At 48.9% G+C, this 19,878-nt stretch overlaps 2 protein-coding genes across 5 annotated transcripts in view; both read right to left on the bottom strand.

Annotated features, from left to right (window-relative positions):
• ARHGEF12 (Rho guanine nucleotide exchange factor 12) overlaps nt 1-10,047 on the bottom strand; it is a 75,411-nt gene extending 65,364 nt beyond the window's left edge. For 3 of the 4 annotated variants that reach the window (XM_053996920.1, XM_053996922.1, XM_053996921.1), the window contains exon 1: nt 7,661-8,454. In XM_053996920.1, coding sequence (XP_053852895.1) covers nt 7,661-7,692 — 32 coding nt within the window. In that variant the 5' untranslated portion in view covers nt 7,693-8,454. Of the gene's footprint in view, nt 1-7,660; nt 8,455-10,028 lie in introns of those variants that run through there. The other variant, XM_053996923.1, reaches the window with a different exon arrangement.
• Nucleotides 10,048-13,802: 3,755 nt separating this feature from the next.
• Nucleotides 13,803-19,197, bottom strand: LOC128818096 (TLC domain-containing protein 5-like). The gene is made up of 3 exons (XM_053997136.1): nt 18,994-19,197; nt 17,591-17,795; nt 13,803-17,095 (listed from the first exon to the last, which is right to left on the bottom strand). Exons 2-3 carry the CDS (start codon nt 17,787-17,789, stop codon nt 16,557-16,559), a joined length of 738 nt encoding a protein of 245 aa, XP_053853111.1. The 5' UTR covers nt 17,790-17,795; nt 18,994-19,197; the 3' UTR covers nt 13,803-16,556.
• Nucleotides 19,198-19,878: the final 681 nt, after the last annotated feature.

The following is a 19,878-nucleotide window of genomic DNA, read 5'->3' as shown; positions in this document are numbered from 1 at the left end:
AAGCTGCACCAACAGCCACTATCATAACAGGCTAAAAAAGACTTCCAAGCAGCCATCAGATGCTTCAGGTGAGCCTGCAGGTTGAAGCTTGTATGTTTATGGGAGTGGTGGACTCCCAGTCCTTCGCCTGTCTCACATCAGTCTGGCGCTTTATTAAACACACGGGGCTTTTCCTCCACGCTGGGAAATGCTTGCTCAGGTCAATCCAGGTCCCACCCAAGTTTTCCAGCCCCTCTCCAGCACTGCAGTTCACTCTAGAAAAGAGTGTTGAACTCTTCTTAGGTTACTGATTCCACTGGGGAAGTCACCCAGGACTGCACGTGATACCACAAACCAGGATTCACTGCCTGCAAATAAATTCAGGAGCAGCTTCTCACACAAACAAGAGTCAATCGTGCTGCTACTCACACATTCAATAAGGAACAGCACCTGAATAAAACTCAGATTCCCACCAATACCCCTGAAAATTTCCAAAACACATTTCAGGAGCTCAGGAGTAAAACCAGTTTGAGTTTTGCCCTTGCAGCCACAGTCCTTGTGCCAACTGAGAGCAACCAAGAGCTGCCAGAACATGGAGATTCTCTCTTAGGTGTTGAACATTTCAACTTCTCTGTAGCACCAAGAGAGGCCCTGCTGCTTAATTCACACGGTTTAACTTTTACCCCACTCTGCTCCCTGCCCATAAAAGGTTTATTTTTTGGAAGAACTGAGCCCCAGTGCCACTTGTGACCATGCCCCTCCTGCCAGGACAGCTGACAGCATCCCAGGGACGGACAGGACAATACCCACATCACACCAGAATTATTCCAAGTACAGAAACCTGTGCTGTGATCTTTCCCACCTCTCATCTGCTTTCCCAGCGCCACAGCAATTCCATGAAACACTTTTGCCACCGAACATCCCAGCCCAGACCTTTCAGCGTTGTCAAAACACAGCTTAAAATAACCCCACAGGAACACATTGAAGTGTTTGCCAACAAATGTAAACAGCAATGCTTCTTATTTACCATCAGGCTGCAAGAAAGGGTTCCTGCCCATGGGCCTCAGGAGTCAAACAGACACAACACTGAAAATCCTCAAGGAAAGGATGCAGGGTGATAACAAAACATCCAGACGATTTGTGAATGTCACAGGCTGAACGCTGTTTGTTTGGCTTTTACTATTTATACTTATGCTTACATTTGAAACATAAGGACGCTGTTTTTTCCTGTCATTTTAATGTATTTATTTTTACATGTTTTCTTTTCAAAGAAAAATGAGTAAACGTAGCTTCTTCCTGTATTTTTCTAAGTGTGCTGTTACTATTTTGTATGTATCCTGTCTTGTATTTTATCCCTTTTGCATTCCTAATCAAACACTGCACGTTTTACATCCCTTTTCATTTTACTAATTCCCTTGCTGCTGCTTCTCCTGTCCTTATTTTAAGCCCTCTCTTCTGATGTTGAGATATTACCAACATCCAGGCTCCTGACCTTTATTTTAATCAAGCTGAGACATGAGCTAAGACTTTTATTCTTTAAACCTAATAATTATCCAGAGCAGGGCCACAGAGCACAGCATCACCTACCTGAAAATATGCATTTAAATCTATTTTCTCTTAGTGCTATTGACATCTCTTACACAGGAAAATCTGCTTATCTCAAAGCAGATAAAATATCAGGGGGAGTGCTTAGGCAGAGGAATATCTGGAATGCTACAAGAAGCACTTTTACAGCAACTCATCCACTAGAAGCTCAAGGATAATACAAATGGGATTCATTAATAAATCTCCAACTGCTAATTTTCAGAGGGAAGGAAGAGGTATTCAGGGAGAAACCTGGAAGATAAAGGCTCAAGGCAAGAGGCTGAGCTTATCTTTCAAGCAGCACAGCCAAGGTATCTCCCTGGTGACCCCAAGGACCACCTCGAGGAGGAGTGCAGAATTCAGTCTCCAGACCAAAGCAAACACTGCTCCTCTCTGAGACACTCTGCACGACTGCAAACCACAGCACAGGCCTGCCCAGGTAGGGGGGAGAATTTTAACCACGAGAGTATCCTTTACTGCTCAAAATACCACAGGAAAAATGGCATAGAAACAGTTAACATCAAAATTCCTGTTGGTTATACTCCAAAGCTTCTTGGGAAACCAGAAGCTGTCACTGAAGCTACTCAAATTGTTTAGACACAAATTCACTGGGAGACCCCCACTGCAGGAAATGACCAAATAATCCTGGTGTCCAGCCATGAGATAGAGAAAATAACTGGCACAGGTGTGTGCACCCCCTTCCCCAGGCAAATCCACCACTGCTCTCTGCAGCCTTAGGATGAACTGCTGAAATCTCCAGTGCCTAAACCACCACTTCTACAATAAAACACCACTTCTACACGAACCATTACTTCTACAAAATCATCACTTGTACAACAAGGTCCAGACCAGTTGTGGGAGTGAACAGAGGGCTCTTTGATTTCCAGCAGGACGACTGTGCTCACTGCTGTCACCCTCCAGGACCAAGGAGCTCTCCTCCCACACAGCTCATGGAAGTCAAAGGACACCAGTGAACACCCACAAATCCCACCAGTGACCTCAGCAAACTCCTGCTCCAGGGGCAAGCTGCACTTTCCTTCTCAAGCTAGGACAGCACTGAGTAATTTTTTTTTCTTTTTTTTCTGCTAAATTGCTGTACATGTGGACCAGAATTTTCAAAATCTAAAATAGAAGGAGCCAACATCCCGGTATCCTTTCCATTTGAAATGTTAAAATGCCACTAACAGGAGTTCTGTGCACAGGGAGAATTATACAATTGGGCTCACAGATGAAGTATCATTCCTGCCTCCACCCAAATAATCACAACGCCCACAGCTCTACTCAAAACTAGAAAATCAAGCTCACCTCAGCTCCTGTCTCCAGTAAAAGCCCTAATAAACTATGCAATGTGAAGTGGTAGCATTTGTGTCCCAGGCAGCAGTAAACACCCCAGACAGTCCTCTCTTCTGCCAGCCTCAAGAACAGCAGAATAAAACATGAATTTATGCACAGACTCTGTCCACTGCTAATTTCCAAACACTGCGAAGGCACAATGATGAAAAGCCCCACTCAAAGACTATTATTCTTTTTAATCCTGCAGCCCATTTTCCATAAATACTGGATTTTACTAACGCTACTAATTAAAAAACTTCATGATAATGACATCTAACTAGTCAGTAACACTAAGGTGTGACTTTCTGGGCAGTTCTTACCCTGCTGCAAGAAATAAAACCCTTTTTCCCCCACCATACAAAGAATTCCCAACTACCACAGGGACTTCCAAAGAGCCAGAGACAGGGAAAGTGCACCTAAAGCAGATAAGAAACAATTAGAGTCTATTTTAATACCAAGTCAGGAGCAAATCACCAATTAAAACTTCTCAAGGGTAATTATGTGTAAATTCTACCTCTGCTGTTTTCCAATCATAGCAACAGAAACTACAGCACGGTTATAAATAAAACTCATTTGCAAGCAACTGCAGAGAAGAGTCACCAGCTCCTCAGCGAGGTCCTGCAAAAGCAAGAGCCTCCTTTCTTTTATTGGCCTTTAATAAACAGAAAAGAAACATAAAGCAAGTCCTGCAGCCGTGCAATTGCTCAACCCTGAAGTGTGTTTGGAACGGTGACAGGAAGAAAAATACAGTTAACTCCGGGAGTGAAAAAAAATTAATGGCACACAAATGTTTCTTTAGTGTCATAACAGGATACAGCCGAGCTCGGGCCGGCCTTTGGTGGCCAAGCAGAGGCTGGAAATGGCCGAATTTCAGCATTTCAGGCTGGCCCCAGCGTGGCCTTGGGAAGAATAAAGCCCTTATCTCGCCCGGCCATGCACAGCACACAGCAACGCCCAGAGCTGGCCAGTGTCCGGCCAGGAGAGCTCCAGAGGCAGGGAATGTGGGCACACTCCAGCAGGAACAGGAAACCTCCTCCAATAAACCCTGCCCAGCTGCCTGCCACCCTTCAGCTGCTCACAGATGGATCTCAAATCTGCTATCCCCCCGCCAAAAACAGCATCCAGCAGCAAAAAATCCAACCCAGCACCAGTCAGGAGACAAAAATAGATTTTTTTTTTTTTTTCAGGTTAAAAGATATGGGAAATCTCACCTAAATCCAGAGCTGGATGAAGCTCAGTCACCTGACTGATTTTAGATACCTTTAGGATAAGAAAGGTCCCCTGGATGTGCAGATTTCCTTCCACTAACGAGCGAGTCGAGCCAGATGAGCAGCTCAGGGACCTCAAAGACTTACTAAGCTCAGCAAGATAAATGCCACCTTAGGAGGCCTCTGAACAAACACAGCATAGCTAAGGGAGGATTAAATTAAGAGGGTGTAAATGTTTACAAACATAAAGGAGCAGAGCAATAAGGCTGGAGATGAGGAGTTTGATATGGTCCAATGGGCACCAGGACTATGGAAAAAAAAAAGCAGCTGACAAAGTATAAGAACATCCTGAGGGAAAGAAGGGGAAGTTAAATCAGTGTTTAACTCTCTCAAATCATCAGCAGCCGTGCAAGGCACCACGGCTACCCTGGAGAACGTTTTGCTGATGTGTTTTTAAGCCCCAAGTGCTCTTTAGGAGATAATTTTTTGTCTGCCTGCACCCTTTAGGTGCTCCCCCAAATGCTGATGGGTGTCAGGAGCTCCTCCACCAACTCAGAACAGGCTCTCAGGAGCCTTAACATCTGCTCTGCCCTTTTTGTTTAATGCCTGGTATTCCCCCACTCCCCAGGCACTCATTTCCCTCCAGACTGAAGGCACTTGAAGAAAAAGACACCAGAAATCGATGCTGCTTTGGGAGTTCTGATAACAGAATCTGAGCACAACCACCACCAAAACTAACTGGGTTAAGGATTAGTCCACAGAGAGAATGAGCCCAGACACACTCAGATATGAACTGGCCTGGCTGTGTTTCAGCAGTGCCAGATTCTAAAATCCATTCAACTTTCCTGGGGAAGAGAACAAAAATAAAAGAAGAAGGAAAAAAAAAAAAAAAAAAAAAAAAGGAGGGGACTTAATAAAAACATCATTTACCATCCTGGCTCCAGAACAGCATTAGAAATGGCCATTCATGCACTCCTAATTTATATATTTAATGGTAATCATGACATCATCAAGAGATATAAAAATATGTCAAGGATGAGACAAGTGCAACCTGCACAAGGGAAATGTGACAGCTGTCAAATCATTGCTACCTTAAACTGCAGGGATACCAAAGGAAATATCTGCTGTCTGTACTGTGGATTTAGGCAGCTCTATATATGCAAAATGCAAATATGTAAAGCTAATATGGAGAAAAATCCAGGCCCAAGCTACCCTATTATATTCCTAATACCATCTGGCATGGATGCAAGCTGGGTTTTCCTGGTTTAAGGCAATTCCCATCTCAATCCCACCAAGGAAGGTGACTGACAAACACAAAGAGAACTGAACATGTCAGATGATTTATAGCACGTAGAGCTAATGACAGTGGAAGCATCAACATTATTTATATTGCACCTGCTTTACATTCTAAGCTCTAGAGGCAGATTGAAAGAGGCAACACAGAGACTCCCTGGGCCTGAAGGGAAAGGGGAACGCTCTGCAGGAACAAGAGTGATCAAAACCCAGCCTCTCCAAATCCTGCACAGTGCTGGGGATGAAAAGGAAGGGCAGAGATTGGAACAAACACCACCACCACGCCTGGGGTTCTGCTGAAAGGTTCAGCCAGGGAATAAATCAGAGAATCATCAGAGAATCCCAGAATGGTTTGGGCTGGGAGAGACCTGAAATCCCATCTCATTCCCATCCCCCTGCCATGGGCAGGGACATCTTCTACTACCCCAGGGTGCTCCAGCCTTGGACACTTCCAGGGATCCAGGGGCAGCCACAGCTTCTCTGGGCACCCTGTCACCATCCTCACAGGGAATAATTTTGCCCTAACAACCAATCTAGCCCTACTCTGAGTCTGACACCATTCCCCCTTGTCCTGTCACTCCAGGCCTTTTAAAATAGTCTGTCTCCATCTCCCCTGTAGGCTCCTTCAGGTCCTGGCAGGCCATAATGAGGTCACCCCAAAGCTTCTCTTCTGGCGGAACCACGACCCTTTGTACCCCAGAACTGGGGCTGCTTCAGGCCAGAGGTGAAAAATAGCGACAAGAAGAGATCCAGTCTCCCCACATTCCCCCAGCCATCCCAGAAATCCGAGGGTTGTGGAGACAGCTCCTCACCTGACATTAAAAGCCTTTTGATCCAAAACATTAATGGAACACCAAACAGAAACATCCTCCTGACATGACTGAGAGCAAAAGGAAATGAGACATTTTTTTATTTGCCTGCTCCAATTCAATAATGGAAAGTATTTTGTTTTACTAACAAGTAAATTAAATTCCCTGTTCTCGTGTTTTTCCTTTCCGTGCATCACTCAGCTGCTCCTTGGGATGAAAATCCTGTCGTTCTTTTTGATATCATGCAACTGCCACAAGACATATGGACTGAAGTACGTAACAAAATCCTCACAAATCCACCAAAATGCCTTTTTACTGTCACTGCCTCGCCTGCTACAGAGAAAAACATCCTGCAACTCAAGAATCATTCATGCACTGCAAAAGAGAAAATTCTGCTAGTACAAACTACAGAATTAATTGCCAGGATTGAATAGTCTGTGAACAGCTGTAAACACAGCTTGTACACAAGTCTGAGCTGTCCCAGAGCCCTTTGGACTGTGCAGTCACAAAAAGGCCTGGGTTTAAGTGAGAAGCACACTCAGTCTCTCTCCTGCCCACACCTGGAGCCTAAAATTGGTGAGCTCAAGCCCCCAGAAGCATCACTGCTCTATCCCAGCCCCAGCTTCGCTGCTGTGCCAGGACTGCTCGGTCATGAAAGGCCAAAGCGAGGCCCTTGCCACACACATTCACACCTTAACCACCAGCCAGACGCCATACAGATACAATAAAATACATGAAATGGTTCTTACAGCATACTGTGTCAAAAAAGGTATCTTTTCTTCTCATCCAAAAAAAATCCGAAGACACTCATTGGCCTCCAAAGCATGTTAAAATGTTTCCTTCTTGACTTTTTTTTTTTTTTGTCACATTTTTTTTCCTCTTCCTCTTAAACACCCCAGTGCAAACAAGAGAACTCCAGAGGCAATGAGAGGCACCGCAGAGCAGCCCAGAGGCCTGAGCAGGTCTCTAAAGGCAGGTTCCTGCTAAGGCAGACACCAGCAGACATTCCTGCTTGTCAACTACCCCTCCTGCCCTCACCTGGAGTGACCTCTCCGCAGTACTTGACCCAAGGAGACCCAAGTGCATCCTCAACACGCTCTCTGAGCTCAGGCTTGAGCTGGATACCAAATTCTGGTGGCTTCTCCATGCAGGAACCCTTGCTTTCGGTGTCCCCGCAGCAGCAGCCCATCCTGGGAGCTGAGTTACCACCCCTGGCTCCTACAAAGTCAGCCTGGCAGGCCTGAAAGCTGTTGGACTTGAAATACTCCGGTTTCAAAGTTAACCCAGTCGTTTTGACAGTCAAGACACCCTTGGTTCCCAGAACCTCTGGTTTAATCCTGCTTTTCTGATCCCGTCTGTCACTGAAGCCAGAACACAAAGTACGTGAGCTCTGCGCGTATTCAAACTTAAAAAAAAAGAAAAAAAAATAATCAAGAAATCTGATTTTATACTGACCTGTCCGTGATTGTGGACTGTGTGCCACTCATTGGAGCCTTTGGCAAGAAGTCGTATTATCCAATTTACATTTTACTCTTATTGCAGGAATATGAACGAGGCTTTGCCCCTTACATGCACCGAGGTTCAGGATCCAGCCTTGCTCCAGAAGAGGCATGCACAGAGGACAAACTCAGTTCAAGGGCAGGAGAAGGGAACAAAAAAACCAAAAAAACCAAAAACCAAACCCAATCCAAAACAACTCCAAAACTCTTCTTGCAGTCACCCGGAATATCCAAACCACGGAAGTGGGGCGTGGGGGGATAAAGGAAAAACTCCAGCAAGAAAAAAACTCCAAAAACAACAACAACAAAAAAAAAGAAACAACAAAACAAAACAACCTCGGTGGACGCGCGGAGGGGGGGGGGGGGGGATAAAAAAAAAAGAAAACCTTTCCAAGAAGCGGCCGATGCTCGCCGGCGCGGGGGGCCCGTGCCGGTCCCGCCGGGGCTCAGGGGCTGCGCTCGGGGGGCGGGCGGCGCTCCCCGCCCGCGGCCGGGCCCATCCCCGCTGCCCGCCCGCCCCGACCCCCGCCCGTGCTGCACCCGCAGGGGGTCGGGCAGGGCGGCCGCCTCTAGGCCCGGGGCTCCATCGCCCGCCGCTCGGCCTCTCGCTCCGGCCCGGGACCCAGCGGGGCGCTCCGCTCTCCGCTCTCCGCGCTCCGCTCCGGGGCCGAGTCCCGCCGCGCTGCCGGCCCCGCTGCGCTGCTCTCCCGGCCCGGTGGCGGCCCCGCTGCGCTGCTGAGAGAGGCGGGAGCGGCGCGTCCGGGGGAGCCTGCGCCGAGCCGAGCCGGGCCGGGCTCGCCCCTCCCCGGCGCCTCCGGGGGGCTCGTACCTCCGGCCGCTCCGCCCCGCCGCCGGATCCCTCCGCCGGCCGCCCTCCTCTTCCTCCTCTTCCTCCTCCCTCTCTTTTCCTTCTCCTGTTTCCCCTCCTTCTCCTCCTCCTCCTCCTTCTCTTCCCTCCCGCCTCCTCTCTCGCAGCCCTTCCCCCGGTCCCTGCCCAGGCCTTTCCCCTTCGGGAAGCGTTTTCCAGACCCGCGGGCTGTTTCCTTCTTTTCTCGTCTCCGCTTGGTCGCGGCCGCTCCTCCCTCACCCTGTGTCCCTGCCCAACAGCTTTCCACCCCCCTGCGTGCCTGACCCGAGGAGATTTCCCTTTTTCCCTCTACCCCTTCTTCCCTTTTCCCGTTTTTCCCTTCTCCATTCCCCATCCCCTGCCATCCGACACTTGGCCGTGTCACCAGCGCTCAGAGCAGGGAGCGCCCGCGCCTCCATCTCCATGGAAAATATGACACCGGCGAAACTTGGAGCAGAAAGAAAATAAATAAGCAGCGAATTAAAAGAGTAGAAGTGCCAGGAGCTGTGCAGCGCGGAGCCTCAGGCTGTGCTGTTGGCTCCCAGGCCTTTCGTGGCTCTGTTGTCCCGCGTTCCCCGCATTTCCCACCCAAGTTTCAAAGGGAATTTTTCTCAGCATAAATCCAAGAACTGATCCCTCCCTGCCCGTACATTCCAGAAACACTGCGGCCAAGGGCCTGTTCCTGCTCCCCTTCAAAACTTCCAGTACCAAAAGGTGAGCCACACGGGGTGTTTGGGCATTTAAATTCCAGCAGGTGTGGATTTCCCTCTCCTGAGCAGCAGCCTGAACACAAACCCGTCCTTGCTGTAACTCCCTGCCGTTCATGTACAGCACGGTCAGAGAGAAATGCCTGTCTCGAGTCTGCACAGAATCCCACAACGGTTTGGGCTGGAAGGGACCTTAAAGATGATTTTATTCCAACGTCCCAAGTGGGACGTCTTCCACTATCCCTGCTTGCTCCAACCTGGCCTTGGACACTTCCAGGGATCACCACAGCTTTTCTGGGCAACCTCACCACCCTCACAAGGAATTATTTTCCCTAATATCCCACCTAAACCTACTCTCTGTCAGTGTGAAGCCATTCCCCCTTGTCCTGGCACTACGAGCCACTTGTTCTCAAACACCTGGAAATAACATCTATACCTGAGGACTTCAGGAAACTTCCATGCTACTCCTCCAGAAATTAAAGCTCATGAGCAGCACAGATGTGGAATGAAAAGCAGGATATCTCCACTGCCAGTAATTCCTGCTCCCTCTGCACAAAGAACTTATGGAACATCAGCCTCCTCCAGCAAATGCCAGCAGACTAAAATAACCTTATTAGCTAATCCAAATCATCTAGGACACCACGCTTCTTCCCTTTAATTAATCTTGCCGGGATATACTTCAAAGCCAGGACACTGGACTTGGAAAGAGGCTGGAAAACAGGCTCTGGAAAGTGGGGAGCAGATCCCTGGCTGGGCACACAGGACCATACCTCTGGAACACGGAGCTGTGTCCTGCTCGGAGCGTGGATCAGGAAGCCAGCAGACTGTCTGAGCGCCCGAAGAATTTGTTTTGATGGAGTTCAGAGCAGAGAGGGGAAGCGTGGGATGAAATCATTTTCTACATGATACTTCACATATATACGCAGGACATTTATACTTCCTTTTTTGGTTTCCTTTTTGGGGAAAACAGAGGCTTGGGGGAAAAAAAAAAATAAATAAAGTGTGGGAGTGCAAGACAAGCAGCCACGTCTGCCTCTCCTTCTGCAGCTGTGTGCAGCACAGTCATCAGTGCTGATGAAGTGACTGAATGCCTCCATATATCTATATTTATTTATTATATATCTCTTTATTGCATCTTCTCTGCAATAAATCCCTCCCTGCTTTTAAGTTTGGGAACATCGAGTACTGTGCCTGGAGAGGGGAAGGCTCCTGGGAGATCTGATTCCTGGCAGGCCCAGCATTTGCATATTAGGCCTCAATGCTTTTTTATTACTTTAATTATATTTTATTGTGCATGACAACATAACGAGAACAATTAGCTGGAGGAAATCCTAAGACATAGATTCTGAAACTGTAGCTGCTTCTCTTTTCTGCAAATGCAGATTTTTTTGTTGTTGTTGTTTTTTTTTTTGTTTTTTTGTTTTTTTGGTTTTTTTTTTTGTGGGAGCTGGTTGCATCCTTAGATTAAGATAGATGTCTATTTATGATAATTCTGTTTTACAGCCTGAAAAATGGGGTGGGGAGATCAATAAGCAATTACAGTGTGCCCATTAATTTTTTTTTTTTTTTTTTTTTTTTTTTTGGCGCTCTGAAGTTGTCACTTCATCTGAATTTACACACAGATGCATCCCATGGCAGGAGGGTTGGAGCAAGATGATCTTGGAGGTCTCTTCCAACACAAAACCATTTTGTGATTCTCTAATTAACCTCCTCAATCTGTTTTTTAGTCCAGAGCAGAACTAAGCAGGACCCTTAAGTGGAGGAGATTAATTCCTATGGAGTAAAACTTCTTATTTTGCCTTCAAACAACAGTCAGATCCTTGGAGGTGCTTTAGAGGGGCTCCTGTAAAAGCAGATTTATAGAGGAAGTGTTGAGCGAGGATCCTTTGGCCAAATCCCCTTTCCCAGGCTCGCACCGAGGAGCTGTTGCCATCTGCTGGGAAAGCCTCGAATGGCTCCTCTAACCTGAGCTCCCGGGCAGGTAAAAGGTGAGGAATTTGGAAAAAAAGAGCATTTCCAAGCGCTTCGGGATCTGGAATGCTCCGAGGAGGTTTGCACCGCTGTCAGCTTAGCATAAACAAGATAAAAAATCAGCAAAAAGTGATGTTTTAAGGTTTTAAGTGTGGATAAACAGTGCCTGGAAGCATTTTTCTTTCAGAAAAAAATTCAATTTGTGTTTCAGATGGGATAATCAGCTGAGTTTTGCTGAGCTCCGCCACAAAAATAAAGACTCTTCTGCTCCTTACAAGTTATCAATTTCAAGCCAGTGAGAGAATGCTCGGGTATTTTGAACTGTTATTTACACTCAGTACAAATTGCCCAGCCAGCTTCTGTTTTTTTTCTGCTGCTTTCGAAAGCCAGCTGCCAAACCTTTACACCTTGGAGGGGAAAAGCACAGGGGAAACGATTCCCAAGTTCATTTCCCAAACGTGCCTAAGGAGCAGAGGACCTGACCCCAGAAAACACAAATAAATTGGTGCTGTGCTCCACATTTCTGTGCAACTTCCAAGGCTTTTTTCATTTCCCACCTTAAAATGGGCACCAGATTTGCTCCCTACAGCTTGTCTTGCACTCTTGGAAATGCTGGAAATGCCCCAGGGTTGGTGTTGGGACACAAGGCTTTGCTGATTTTGAGACACAGATCCTAATCTAGCAGGGCTTCTACAGTGACAGCTTATTACAGTTCCTAAACCTGGATAATCCCTGGGGCAGTCAGCATTTTTATAGCCCTGAGCTTTCATTCCAAATCAGCATAATGAAAGCAGCAAGGACAGATGAATCTGCTGGACACCGTGCCCTGAGTTTCCTTCTCTTTCTCCATCCTCTGGCTGGACAGGGGATTAAAAAGAAAGGTAAAATCTAAAGAAATGGAGAATTTAATTTCTCTTCACGTTTGAAGATTGTGGCACTGGAGAGATCTCAATCTTCTGACACACGACAGTTCAAACAGCACAACAGAAGCACTGCTGAAAATCTGTGTTTTGTAACATTTCAGAAGCTGCAGAAGCTGAAACTTCCTTCTTCCCATACAAAAATTACCTACCTGTAAACCTTTATTACTTTACAGAAGCTTTTCCATGTACCTTGATCTGTTATATTCCTTCTTTTAGTAATTTTCTAAGGATCTTTTCCATTGTTGACTTACCAGCTGCCAAACTGCCCCTGGAACTTGAGGCAAAGAGGGCATTGATTTCTTTGGACATGGCAAACCCCATGGAATTAATGGAATAGCAGATTTCAAAGACTTAAAATGCTGCTTTTACATCAGTGCCTGGACTACTACTGCAAGGGAATAAAGCTGTGAATATCAAAAAATGGCAATTTTTTTCAAGTACAAATAAGGAGTTCAGCTACAAAGAGAGGGCAGAGGATGGAAAGAGGAGGTTAATTTTACAAAGCTCAACTGCAGGGCCAGCAGGAGAAGCAAAAGGCAGGCAGCGGGGTTGCCTGTAAAGAAATAACAGGACGATAAAAAAAAATGAAATTAATTGGGTGTAGAGGGGCAGATTTCACTTTCCACAGACAAAGCACATCTGACCACTGACAATGTCTTGTGAAGACACAAGACCTGTGAGACACTCAGGTGTCTGGCCAGCCCAGGTTCCTGATTTCAGTTTGCAGGGTTCCCTTGGGACTGTCAGGGCAGCACAGGTTTGAGCTGGGGGCAGCTTGGCCCTGGGAGACATCCTTGTTTATTTGGATTTTTGGAGGTGTCCGGCCACTCTGGGCCACAGGCCCCTGCAGACAAAGACCGGCCCTTTTCCCTGGGAAAGAAAAGTGGCCAGCCCAGGTTCCTGATGTCAGTTTGTAGGGTTCCCTTGGGACTGTCAGGGCAGCACAGGTTTGAGCTGGGGGCAGCTTGGCTGTGCGACACATCCTCGATCATTTGGATTTTTGGAGGTGTCCGGCCACTCTGGGCCACAGGCCCCTGGAGGCAAAGATTGGCCCTTTTCCCTGGGAAAGGGAAGGGAAAGCAAAGCTAAAGCAAAGCTCCAGAACTCTGCTGTACTTTCTTCTCTGCTTCTGGAACTCCCTCATTGGTTCAGCAAAGTCCCAGCACAAATTCTTGCAGGCTCTGAGACCCCTCCACCCCCAGGCTGGGCTCTGTACACAGAAAACATCTCCAGAGGGCTCAGTGCTGCTCAGCAGCTGCTCCCCAGTGCTGGAAGGTTTTAACCCGGACTTAAGGGTTACGTGCAAACAACTAAATTGGCTTAACTATTTATAGAAGCCAAGACTTTTGGCATGCTGGATCTCTGGCTGTGGCCATCAGCAAGCAGAGTGGCTGTTTACCAGCACACCACCACAGGCCATTCCTAGGAAATAATATTAATTTATGATAGGCAATAATATTGATTTATGATTATGAAGAGCTCACAGTGTGGAAACACAGGAGAACCTTCTCCTGTGGCATCCAGGGCATGGAAAAGAAAGGGAACATTTTTGCTCCATCCTACTGAACCACTGAATCTCTGAGGTTGAGAAAGCCCTCCAGAACCATCAAGTGCAACCTGTGACTTAAGAGCAGCACCCAAACAGAGAAACCCAATAATTAAATAATCTTTATTTTTATAAAACTTAATACAAAGCATCTACACCATTCTCTGGTGGAACATTAGTTGGTATTACACAGTAATTCAGACACAAGTTATTATTTCACACTAGTTCTGCAGTTTCTTCTCACAGTTTGCTCTAGCCACTGTGGACTAGCCTGAGGACAGGTCCCACTCTGTGCTCCACAGCTTGGAATTTGTACTTTTGGGTCTGTGATTCTCTGCTGGAGCCCACTAAATGGGCTACGAGGCCTTGCTCTGCCTCATAACGCCATTTCTAATTGCCCTTTTGTTTTCTTGTTTACTTTCTAAAGCCTCAGAGATGAGCAGTGCTCTCCTTCTTCCAACCAATTTTCCCCCCTGTTTAGAAAATGGGACCACTCAAACCATTGCAATCCAAAATATCTTCACAGAGGCGATTCACAGATGCTGCAGTCACTGCCATCCTCATCCACCTGGGCAGGTAAGGGCTGGAACCCCATGAAGCTGCACCCCAACCCTCAGTGAAGGTCAGGGCTGCTGAGCTTTCCAAACCCCCAGGGCTGCTCTGGAAACTCTTCGTGGTGGGCAGCTCAGCAGCTCAGCATCAGGACCAGCCTGTTTTCACCCCCAGGACCTGCCTTCACCATTTCTGCAGGAGCTGCTGCTCAAAGCCCTCGTTCCCTGCTCAGGTCAGTGCCTGAGACCCTTTTGGCTCCAGATTCCTGCAACCCTGACCAGGCAAAAGCCAGCAGACACCTTTTCCTCAGCTTGGGGCTCCCTGTGAGGATGCAGCAGCACAGCTGACCTTCATGTGCATGTCCAGCTCACTCCCTGTGACTCCTGCCCTTCAGCACCTTTGCAAAACACCTCACTCCTGCTTTTGGGACGCTGGGAAGTGCCCAGCTCAGGTGACAAAGCACTGCTGATGGCTCATAGCAGGAAGTGCTTCACTCAAAGCAACTTTTATACAGCACAGCCTGACACAAACCGCCGAGAATCCATCAAAGGTGGCTTGGTGCTAAATGGAAACACCCTATGAGGTAGGTAAGCCTGGACCCACTTCCCAAAGTGGGTTAAGTTGAGGCAGAAAGGCTCCTGGATATGCTCAACAGAGCAGCAGAGCTGGGAAAAAGAACCAGCAAGCCCCAGCCAGCCCTTCTGGTCTCCTTTCAAGGCTTGATAGTGCTGGATGGGTCAAGTTTCCTCTCCAGGACCAGCTCATCAGTTGGCTCTGCTCATCTGAAGGGTTTTTTGGGGCTTCTTCAGGTCTTTGGCTGCAGCATGCAAGGCTCGAGCAAAAGGGGGCACCTGAGCTGCACTGGAGGCTCAAAGGAAATGCTCAAAATTGCAGCAACAACAAAGGAACAGCTTAAGGACATGCAATGAAATAAACTCCAGAAGCTCCCAACTGGGCATGGCTTTTCCCTACAAATGGGACCGGATAAGTAATGCTTATTTTTCTCCCAGCCAGGTTTATTTTTGCTTTAAAAGGACCAGATTCTGGGCCTCTCAGTTCTTTAATTGCTAAGCTGTAAAATCAATCTCTCTGACCCTCTAAATGTTCACTTTTATAAAGTGACTCAGAGCCAATCAGAGGGAAATCAAAGCCCAGGGGTCAAGGCATCAGTTCAGATGAAGGAGAGCCAAGGTCAGTCTGTGGCTTCCACAGGGCAGATCCTGGGCAACCAGAAATCCCAGTTTGGATTTGGGGCACAGCAAGAGGGAATTTTGGTGTTCTGGAGACAAAATCAGGGCTTGGCTCATCAGCAAGAAAACCCCTGAATGGCAAATCCTGATGGGGCTTCTCAAAGTGGAGTGTGCTGGTTACCCAAGGAGCTAAAAGCAGTGTTTGTAGGGGAGTTTTAACAGTCAGGGAAGAAGAGGGGAAAAATCAGGAAAAAATTTCCCTTCTGGGTCTGTGTCCTTGGGTGTATTCACAGAGCACCTAGTCCTGTATGGCGCCAGCGCTGATTAGAGCTTCTGGTAACTACAAAAAATAAGTTATCAATATGTTACTGAATAAGTTATTAAAAGGAGTTAGAAAGGGTAGGAAACAACAACCTACCTAAAATACTGATTTTTCTAGAGTCTCGCTCTAGCTCGACCACCAAAGTTGTTTCTCCCAAGGGAAACACAGGGATGATGAACCAAGTGCAGATAACAACCATCACTTTGCATTTATATAGCACCTCTCAAGTAAAAATCTGAAAGTGCGTAACAGATGGAGCAGCTCCAACTCCCCCAAGTCACAGAGGGGGAATTAGGCACAGAGTTCGAGCTGTGTGACTTGCCCAAGGTCACACAACGAGGTGGTGGAAGAGCCAGGAATCCCAGCTTGGATGCCACAGCAGAACACTTGTTCCTACCAGCCTGAAGAGTCACTCCAGCTGCCTAGACTGCACAGGATCTGGACATGGAGATCTCCTCCTCTCTTCCAAGATCCCGAAGGAGTTGGCTACAGACATCACTATTTACACCTGCACTGCTGGACTAGTCATGTTTAGTCTATAAAATTAGCCCTTCTTTCCCTCCTCGGTCAGGCTGTGCTGACGTACACACCGCGCCAGCCTCTGCCAGGCCGAGCGCTGCAGACCCAGGGAATCCATGGCATAGCTCCATGGATTTCAGTGGAGTTAGGCCAGGGATAAATTTGGCTCCAGAACTGCTAACGTGTGTCGGCTCCTCTCCCGACAGTGGCGTTTCAGGCACCATCCCCCTCCTTGCCAGCCCGCAAACTCGAGGGACTCTTTGCTCGCCCTCCACTCAGTGGCTTTTGAGATGCCCGTTGGTTTTCAAGCCCAGCTCGTGGCTCCTGCGGCTCCTCCAGGCCTGGTACTTCCTCATGCTCTTCCTGCGGGCGAAGCGGCAGATGCTGACCATGAACACCCAGGACACCACGTACATGATGACCCCTCCCAGCTTGATGTACCAGCAGGGCCTGGGCGAGGCCAGCTCGCAGTACATCAGCCAGGCCCCCACGCCGATGCGCACGCCGGTGAAGAGCACCACGAAGAGGAAATCCACCACGTCGCCCGTGAAGGTGTGGTAGTGGCCCAGCTCCTTGAGGAACCAGCGGGCCTGCAGCAGCGGGTTGGTGATCTCGCTGCCGAAGATGACGGCGTTGACGTCCGCGGCCGACTCGCCCAGGGCCAAGGAGGCGGCGATGCCCACGATGCTCACCAGGTGGTGGGCCAGCATCAGGGCTCCCTCCGTCTGGAAGTACACGCACCAACACAGGTCGAAGATGAAGTAGCCCAAGCTAAGGCACAGCCCGTGCACCTGAAGGGTTGTGTTGGGTGACCCTGAAAGGTAAAAACAGAGCTTTAAAGCGTGGAGGCAGCAGGATGTGAGACAGGGCAGGGGTGTTCACCTCTGGCTCGCACTGGTGACAGCCCGGCCACGGAAGTCCCCCGAGTCACAATGCCACAGTTGTTAGGCCGGCAGCTGCACACACGTAATGGCCACACACAAGGTCACACGCTCTGCCAAACTGCAGCTGGGGAGGGGCATTACACCAGCAAAACGCAGTACCAGGCTAAAAATGCAGTACCAGGCTAAAATGCAGTACCAGGCTAAAACGCAGTACCAGGCTAAAATGCAGTACCAGGCTAAAATGCAATGCCAGGCTAAAATGCAGTACCAGGCCGAAACGCAGTACCTGGCTCTCCATTCCTCTGGGGCTTTCCACCACAAAGCAGCTGAGATATCACTGCAGGCATCATCCCTCAAGCAGGCTGGGGACTGAGGTGCTTAGGAGAAGCCCTGGGGGAGGTGGGATCACGGATTTCCTCACTCACCTGGGTGGCTCAGGGGCCAGGGGCCGTCGATGAAGCCGATGTAAGCGGACAGGCAGGTGGCCAGGATGCCGTGGGTCAGTGTGACCAGCCTGCAGCTCCACTCGAGGTTCCGGTGCCGGTAGCGGTGGCAGAACCACTTGTAGAGGCAGAACCAGGCCAGCAGGCTGCAGGCCGCACGCAGGGGCAGCGGGAACAGCATCCTGTCCTGGGAGGAGCAGGACACAAGGGGTCAGAAGGACAAAGTGAGCAGGAGGTCGAGCCTGTGCCCGTGTCAGCACAACCCAGCACGGCTTTGCTCCATAACCCTGAGTGTGCAGAGCTGCTTCCTGATGGCACTGCTTGCTCCTGGCACATTTTCTCTGTGTGAAAACCACTTTATTCTCCTCACTGCAGGCTTCATTTCATCCTTACTGGCACCAAAACCTCCAATTTTTTTGGATGCAAAAGAATGAGAATCTATGTCCAAAAATAATTGTTTTTTTCAGCAGTATTTCTTTTATACATCTTCCCTCACACACACTGTGCAATAATCTCTCAAACAAGCAAAAGACAAATTGCCAGAACAAAATTACAGCACATAAACACTTGTGGCTGTTGCTAAAACCTTCCAAATAACACATTACTCTATTCTACACCTCGTTCATAAAATGCCTTCCCATGAAATGTGTGTCTCACTCCTCCCGAGCAGTCAGGGAAGTGCAGCAGCAGCAGCTGAGTCAGGCTTTGGGACACAGGAGTTTCCAGTTGTGCAACAGCCAAAGCAGCACTGGTACCTGCTGCCCAGCTCTGGCCTCACTCCCAGGCCTGGGGAGCACCAGGGGGATTTCACGGGATGAGGAGTCAGAGCTGCAAAGCCCAACCTTCCTGTTTGGCCTGTTGGAGCATTCCCAGGCATGACTGGAGGCGGGGTAAACAAAACCATTATGTTTTAATGGGCCTTGGGAACATGGAGAGATGAAATAGGGATGGGATTAACTGCTCTGAGCAGGCATTTCCATTCACATCTCTGGTGCTCCAGGTCCAGACTCAGAGCAGATAAGGGAGAATTCTGATGTGACAAAAGGGGTCGACACTAGAAAGGCCAGTATAATTTAAAAAGCAGCAATAATTACAGAACAATAAATAACAAATAAGTATATATAATAAATAATAAATAATTCTATATAGTATACATATAAACAATAAATTAACAAATGACACATAATCATATATAAAATTATATATTTACATATTATTTTCTATTATTGCATATATTATTATGTATCTATTATACATAACAGATATTATAATTTGTATCACCAGTAGCAATGAGGCCCTGAATGAAAGCAGCCTCTACAATAAACACACGTGCCGAAAAACCCGGTGCAGAACACCCCGAAAACGACTAAAACCCATACGGGCACCTCCAGCAAAGCGCCGCTATCCCGTTATCCACATTTTTTTTTTCAGTCCAAGCGGGAAGATGGAGGAGCTCACGGGCCATACCAACAGCACGAACCGCAGCCCCGGCACCGCCTGCGCACACCCGGCCCGTCCTCCCGCATCCCGCGGGATGCAGCGGCCCCGTCCCATCGCCCTGCCGCTCCCTGGGGACGGGGACAGGGACGGGGAAGGGGACGGGACCCTTCCCCAGCACCCACCTGCCGGGCCGCGCTGCCGGAGCCACCCCGCATCACGGAGCGAGCGGCGGCGGCCGAGGGGCACCTGGCGGCCGGGAGGAGGGACGGCAGGGATGGGGATGAGGAGGAGGAGGAGGAGGAGGAGGGACGGGAGGAGGGAATAGGGGCGGCAGGGTGGCAGGAAAGGCGACCCGGGGCCCTGCGGGAAAGCGCACATCCCTGGTGCGTCACGGGATGCCCTGAGCTGGAAGGGATCCACCAGGATCGCGAGCCCAGCTCCTGTTCCTACACCCCGACAATGCCACCCTGTGCCTCGGAGCGGTGTCCCAAAGCTCCCGGAGCTCTTGGGGTCCTACCCATTCCCTGGGGAGCCTGGGCAGCGCCCAGCATCCTCTTTTCCCGATGTCCAACCTAAAGCTCCGCTGGCACAGCTCCAGCCTGTCCCTGCTCACAGAGATCAGCGCTGCCCCTGTGAGGAAGCCGCAGACCCCAAATTTTCTCCTCCGGGTGAAACCAGCCAAGTGCCCTCTCCTCCTATGGCTCCTCCAAACCCTTCACCGGTTCAGCCCGGCTGCCACAGCAGGTCATGTCCCCACAGGGCACACGGAGCGCCGCGGTAGCCCGGGGACACAGAAATCAGTCCCACACCCACCCCGCCCGCTGCAATCA

This window comes from Vidua macroura, chromosome 22 (genome assembly GCF_024509145.1).
Source record: "Vidua macroura isolate BioBank_ID:100142 chromosome 22, ASM2450914v1, whole genome shotgun sequence".
Taxonomy (NCBI): domain Eukaryota; kingdom Metazoa; phylum Chordata; class Aves; order Passeriformes; family Viduidae; genus Vidua; species Vidua macroura.
This window is presented reverse-complemented; position numbering and strand designations above follow the sequence as displayed.